This window comes from Nyctibius grandis, chromosome 5 (assembly GCF_013368605.1).
Source record: "Nyctibius grandis isolate bNycGra1 chromosome 5, bNycGra1.pri, whole genome shotgun sequence".
Lineage (NCBI taxonomy): Eukaryota > Metazoa > Chordata > Aves > Nyctibiiformes > Nyctibiidae > Nyctibius > Nyctibius grandis.
In genome coordinates this window covers 41885091-41891671 of record NC_090662.1, presented here as the reverse complement: position 1 = coordinate 41891671, position 6581 = coordinate 41885091, and the positions used below count along the sequence as shown (strand labels likewise).

The following is a 6581-nucleotide window of genomic DNA, read 5'->3' as shown; positions in this document are numbered from 1 at the left end:
ACATGTTTAACAAGGCAGTCTCACCTAGCGCAGTCACTCTGGATGAATAGTTCTCTGCAGAGGAGGGTAGTGTTACTGACTTAGTCTTTCAGCTCCTGGAATTACATCTTCTGCCTGGCTGGATAATTACAGCAATTAGTTGTGTTAAGTTGTATTGTGATTTATCCTCAACATGTTAAGAAGACTGAGCTATTTGAGTAAAGAATCTCTCCCAAAATCCTTACTTGCAGCTCTTCTTTGCACACTCTCTAGTAATTCAACATAAAAGCGCTGCTCAAATTAGGAGCTGGAATGGCAAAAATTGGGCTTGATGACCCAGTCCCGCTTCCAATTGTATGCTTTTGACAGCATAAAGAGTGCCATATGTAACAGTAATAATTTTCCTTTTGCTACTTGACATCTCCCTTCCAACACTTTGCCAAAGAATTGCTCTATAGGCTCATGGCCAGTTGACATGCATCAGCATGTGTCTCCCACCTTGTATCCTTCGTTTTCTTGTATGTATAAAACTACATTTAGCTGTGCCACGACATGCCATTTGACTGTGCTTGCCTTGCAAAGCAATCCAGATGTTTCAACTTTACCAATAGGTTTGTTCAGTGTGCTGACATACGTGAGTCCACTTTGAATCTTGGTGGGATCTCCATTGTGTCACCACCCCTGGAGACATTTAAAAGATGTGTAGATGTGGCACTTATTAACATTGTTTAGTGGTGGACTTAGTAGTGTTAGGTTAATGGTTGGACTTGATGATCTTAAAGGTCTTTTCCAACCTAAATAATTCTATGATTCTAATTTCTAGCATAGAATCACAGAATCAGAATGGTTTGGGTTGGAAGGCACCTTTGAAGATTGTCTAGTCCAACCCCACTGCCATGGGCAGGCATGACAACTTTGCATTTCTTTACAGTGCTTTGAAGCATCCTTGAACAGCAATATCACCTCACCTCCACGTCAACACTTCCAGAATCAAGTTATTGCTTAACCAGTTTTAATTCCCTAAACTAAAACCAAGATGGGTATTGCATAGTGCTACTACTCCGAGCAGAGTACAGCCCTAATTTTTATGCAGTACTGGACCTGTTGTGAGATGTGTGCCATCTGCCTGCACTGCTATTCCCAGGGAGTTTTAGCATGCAGCTTTTGGGCCTGTAATTGCTAGTGAAATTTGGTTCTTGTCTCTGCAAAATGGCAATTCCCTGTTTGCAACGGTAGTAGAAAGCTAGATCTATTCCACAGATGAACACACTCTTTCAAGCTGCAGTTGAAAAATATTTGATGGAGTTAGTGGTCTTTTGCTGAGACAGGAGGTGCTGCTGGGGAATGGGCCAGCTTCTTGCAAGGAACATCCAAAGAGCCACCCGGGGCTGTGCTGGAGAGCTCAAATCATACCTGTTGGGGGCCAGTTTAATTCTCATCTCTTTCTGATGAGCTGCAGACATCCTCCAGTGTGGCCTGTGTGAACTGAGCCCACAAATACACTCTTCCTGCTCCTCTCTCTTTTCTTTTTCCCTATGGGCTCCTTCTTTCTTTCCCTGGTGGGCTCCTGCCTACCCTACATTCATATACTACAGCCTAAAATTACTCTAATTTCTTCATAAGACTCTTCACAGTAAACTCTTTTCCCATAATATCCATAAAAGCAGTGTTCAGTTCCTATACAAAAACCTTTTCCCCATCTGTCCTCAATATAGTTGTTTCAGAGGTCTGTATGCACTTGGAGACCACCCCGTCCGTATTATTCAACTGGGCTTTTTTTCATCCATGTTTTTCTGTTTTCATATTCTACACATATAAGTGCAAATGAATGGGCAGGTGGGGAGCTTTAATTATTGACAAGCAGAAATAAGTGTTTTGAGTACTAAATACTCCACTCTCACAGGTAGTAGAAAACCATACAGGAATTTAATATGATGCGTCATTGCATCCATGCTGGAACCTCTTTTTCCCTGAGTCTATTTTGAATCCAGGGGTGAATAATGAGAAAGTAGCAGAAATGCACTTTAGACTATGGAAAGAATGCAAAGTGTTTCACAAAAGGACAGCAGCAGGGAGAACGTTTAGGTCTCTAAGTGACTCTGAAGAATGCCATGGTAATCTGAGTGGTTACTTTAAAAGAATACCAGAAATGAGTTGGCTGTTATACTGACCCTTTAACCACACAGTATGATTTTTTTTCAGATAGCGTGTAAGAATGTGCTTGAGCCACAATGCATACTCCTCAATCAGTATCATAATTTCCCCCTTTTCCCCAACCACGTGTAAAAGAAACTTCAGAATCTGCCACGTAAATGTCACCCATTGAAGAACCCCTGAAAATTTTTCCAGGACCATGCTTTAAGAAAGATGCTTTCGAGGGATTCCCTTGATTAGCCAAAAACGAAGGGTTCTTATCTAACACTATCTTGTCTAAATATACACAGCCTGTGATGACGAAATAAAAAAATCTCAAGACCAGGTATAAATACCACTGACAGGCAGATGAAGTTCATTCGTCTACTTTCTTCTAATAGAAGATTTAACTGTTAGAAGTTGAAGCTCACTGCTCTTAGAACTCACATCTCCTAGAACTTATCTGAGCATTTTAACTGAACCAAGCCAAGAAAATGACTTGCCAGACCTACAGCTTGTTTGTTCTGTCTGTCATCATGATTTATTTTGGACGTTTTGGAAATAGCTTAATTCTTGCTCAACTTCAAAATGATATAGACCTACTGAAAGCTGACTTTGTAAGTATGGTCTTCTACTGCATTTATCTTCTCCTTCTGCTTGTGCTTTAGATATAGTCCAGACTTGAGCTCTGCTTGACATACTCAATGTGTACCAACAGAGGGTAACCATGGAACAAATTTTTTGTTATACCTTTGTTTAAACAAGAATATGGACTTTTTCTTTGGTTTTGATAACCTCTTTCACTAATATGATTCAGTTTTTCAATAGTCATAGTTAATGTACTAGTTTGCATTTATTTCAAGGGCACTCTTTCTTTCACAAGAGCTTCTCCTGGCTCTATTCAGCCTTTGATTACATGGAATGTTTTATAACAAGAAATCTTACTGCAATTTATGATGAATGAATGAGTCTTGATTCCATTCTATTCAGATGCAACTTACTGATAATTTTTTAGTTTTAGGTTAGTAATGTTAATGGGAGATTTAGTATTAGTTAACAATATAAACAAAACGGAAAAGAACTTTTGTTTTAACGAATGCATCTGGTACTTATTATTAGTAGTAGCAGTGTGTTGCCTAAAGTTGGTTCCTACTGCTTATTCTTTTGCATCCTCCAGCCATTCTGATCCATATCTGTGACTATTATCTGGCATGGGAATATTATCTGGCATGATATTACTTCTTTTCAGACAGAATTTTGATAACTTGATAACTGTAATGTTAATTCATCTGTCTTCATCTCGGAGTTTACAGTTGACTTCAGCTGGGATTAGTCATAGAGATAATAGATCTACAACAGAGTCACTTCTAATTAGCAGCTTTTATTCTCAATATATTTTTGGGTTTTTTTCCTTAAATGCATGACAGCAACTGCAAGAGCCTGCTCCTATTTTCAGCTCTGATTTTGTCGGAATTTTGTGCATATGAATGTTGAAATTTAGTAGTCACTTAATCGCCCTGAAATATCACGCAAAGCAGCCTAGTGCGATACTTCAGTGTTTGCAGATTGATAGGAAACTGGCTGTAAAATTGGCATTATATCTTAAATTTGTCATTAGCATAGAACAGAGAGATTCTCACTGGAATATATACAAGTCTGTTGGAGAGATCCTCAGCCGTGGTGAGCGTCTTGCACTGACTTTAAAAACTCCACTCCCCAGCAGGTGCTCCCTGCGGTTCAGAAGAACAGCAAAACAAGGTTTGCCAATGTGCTTAGCACGGGGAGCCAATCAGCCTATGAGGTTTCTGTCAGCCTGCAAGTTTTCCCTTTGCACTCACTGTATTTAAATTACTGAGCAGACAATAAAGGAAACAGTGACTGATGTATACAAAAAGAAAAAAAAAAGACACACACAGAAGAGGAAATGATTCAGTTTACCTTTCCTCGGTAGGAGAGTTGTATTGCTCTTTGTTTCATAGAATCTGCCACAGTGTGTGGCTAACGTCTGATGGTTAAGCTCCATCCCCGCAAGCCTCTCAGTAGCCCACTAACTTTGTATATCCCCACTCCTGACTGTGGGCTACTGGGCTATTCTCCAGTTCTACAAACTGTAGTTTTATAGTAAAGTTAATTTGTTCTTGTTCCATATGAGATTTTACTAAGACTGGACAAATTCAAGGCCACAGACTACGTGCTGGTAGACGGCGACTTACCAGAAAACATGCCAAGATCAGATCCAACAATTTTCTAGCCAGTTGCTATGCTTATGAAATTTAATTTTCAGCTATCAATATCGAAATTTGCAGGGAGTGTTTGGTAAAATAGATGGTGCTAAATGTCTCTGTTCAGATGAGTTATAGCAGGAGAAGACATTGAAAAGCAGGTTGATGCTGTTTCTGATACTAGGTAGTTGTCCAATGCGATTTGTTGCTTAGAAAAGTGAGAGCATTGTAATAGCTATAGGCCAGTGGTGCAAAAATCACGCCTCTGGTTTTTACTGCTCATTTGAATAAGGAATGCAATTTTGCCTTGCGATAAGTATTGTTTGTATAACAGATATGTTTGTTCTTTTTTGCAGAACTCAAGTCATTCAGATGTAGCTGACGGTGGACCTATTTTTACAGAGAAACTGATAAACTGGACAGAGGTGAGTCAGAACCAGATATGTTCTGAACAAAGCATCTCAGGCTCTTTGCAGGGTACTTTGGGTACAAAGCAGCTCCCAGGGCCAGTGTAACCAGACAGGGTAGAACGAAATGAGCAGAGGCTGCTTCAGTGACTTGGACATGAGAAAACAATCCCATAAAAATGCTTCCTATAAGAATCAAGGTGCTTTATACTGCACCATGAACCGATCCTGAGGTACAGCCAAGCCCAGGAGATGAGCTGCACCATCTGCTTTCTTATCCTGTTCCAAGTGGCAGCGAGAACCCTGGCATGCTGTGTTTTAGCTTTGTTCATTTTCCTGCTGACGGGCACTCACAGACCTTTCTGACTGTATTTTTCAACAGAGAAATGAAAAAAGGATCATCCTGAGCCAGATTGTTTCCATGTACCTGGAAATGCTTGAAAACACTGACAAGTCAAAGGCGCACGTCAGGCACATATCTGAGGAGCTCTATACTCTGAAAAACAGCCTTCCTGATGGCTTAAAGAAGGTGAAAGACCTCACGGACCTGGCAAAGCTTCAGGTAAGGCTCTTCCTCTGCCTCCAAGGCTCATGACACTATATTTTCCGGTTGAAATTTGAGTGTGACTCAAGCCAATAATGCTTCAGTAACCCATCTGGTAACCCCCGTCCGGCTCAGTTTACACTGGAAAACCTAATGTTTCCAGCTGCACAAGCTGCTGTGGGTCTGTGGTGTGGGGTGTCAGCGTGGGGGCTGCCCTCCCGAGTCTTGCCGGAGTCTGGCACAGAGGTGCCGGCAGCGCTACTGCATCGTCTGCCCACCAGAGCTGCACTGACACAGCTGTTTGTGGTTTAGAAATTGTGTGGGAAAGTTGTGCCCAGCCACGGCATGCCTTCGCGGGCTTTGGAGGCACTTGGTTTATTGTGTCAATGGCACGAACCACCGACCTCTGCAGAGGTCTGCAGCCAATACCCTGGTACAGTTAGCTGCTTGTTGGTAACTCCTATATCATCGCAGCAACTACAGAGTAGCTCAGTTTCACAGAATTATGGCTGGTCTGTGGCATGTTGCAAAGTAACACAGAAAGTAGAAAACAGAAGTCTGTGACAAAGTGGCTCTTTGTCATAGGAATTAGGTAGCAGAGTAATTGGAAACTGCAGATGTCGATCTGGTTTACCCTGGTAGCAGTGTAGCCTGGAGGATGTGATCAGTAAATAATTATAGCTCTTGGCATGGCCTTCATTTGATTTGTTTCTTACTGATAACAGATGAGTGACTTGAAAATTCAACGCAAAGCTGTGAATGAGCTGTTCAGCGTCTTACAAAAACTGGTGGAGATTTCACCTTCTTCCAAAAGGAAAAGAAGCCAGTCTCAGAGGAGATGCAAATGCTAATGACATTGTATAAACTTTTGTACTGAGTTATTGTGCAGATTTTATTATGAGGCGCATTTTTTTGTTTCAGTATTTTCATTGAGTTTTTATACATTTATTTATTAATATTTAAGTATTTTAAATAATTATTTATAAAGAAACACCAATCAAAGTATTTATACCTCCTACTACTATATAAGAAATGACTTTGTCTTAAAATCCTGTCTATCTATCTGTTATATGTTTGTTGCCCTGAAAATATAGAATGAAGCAATGTTTACCCAGTTTCCATATGGAAATCCTGAAATGACATGATATGGTACCCAGCTTTCCATCTGGTGCTGTCTTGAGAGAGGGACATTATAAGATTAGTCACATCATTCCTCTATTTGGCATGGAGATGAAAGGACCAATCTGGGGAAGTTTCTGTACTCAGGAAAACATTCATATCTGCTTAATTCTAAGC

The 6581-nt window shown here is 40.5% G+C and overlaps 1 protein-coding gene across 1 annotated transcript; it reads left to right on the top strand.

Annotated features, from left to right (window-relative positions):
- The first annotated feature begins 2606 nt into the window (after nt 1–2606).
- Nucleotides 2607–6136, top strand: IFNG (interferon gamma). The gene is made up of 4 exons (XM_068401610.1): nt 2607–2729; nt 4691–4759; nt 5124–5303; nt 6011–6136. The coding sequence occupies exons 1-4, from the start codon at nt 2607–2609 to the stop codon at nt 6134–6136; spliced, it is 498 nt and encodes a 165-aa protein (XP_068257711.1).
- The last annotated feature ends 445 nt before the right edge of the window (nt 6137–6581 follow it).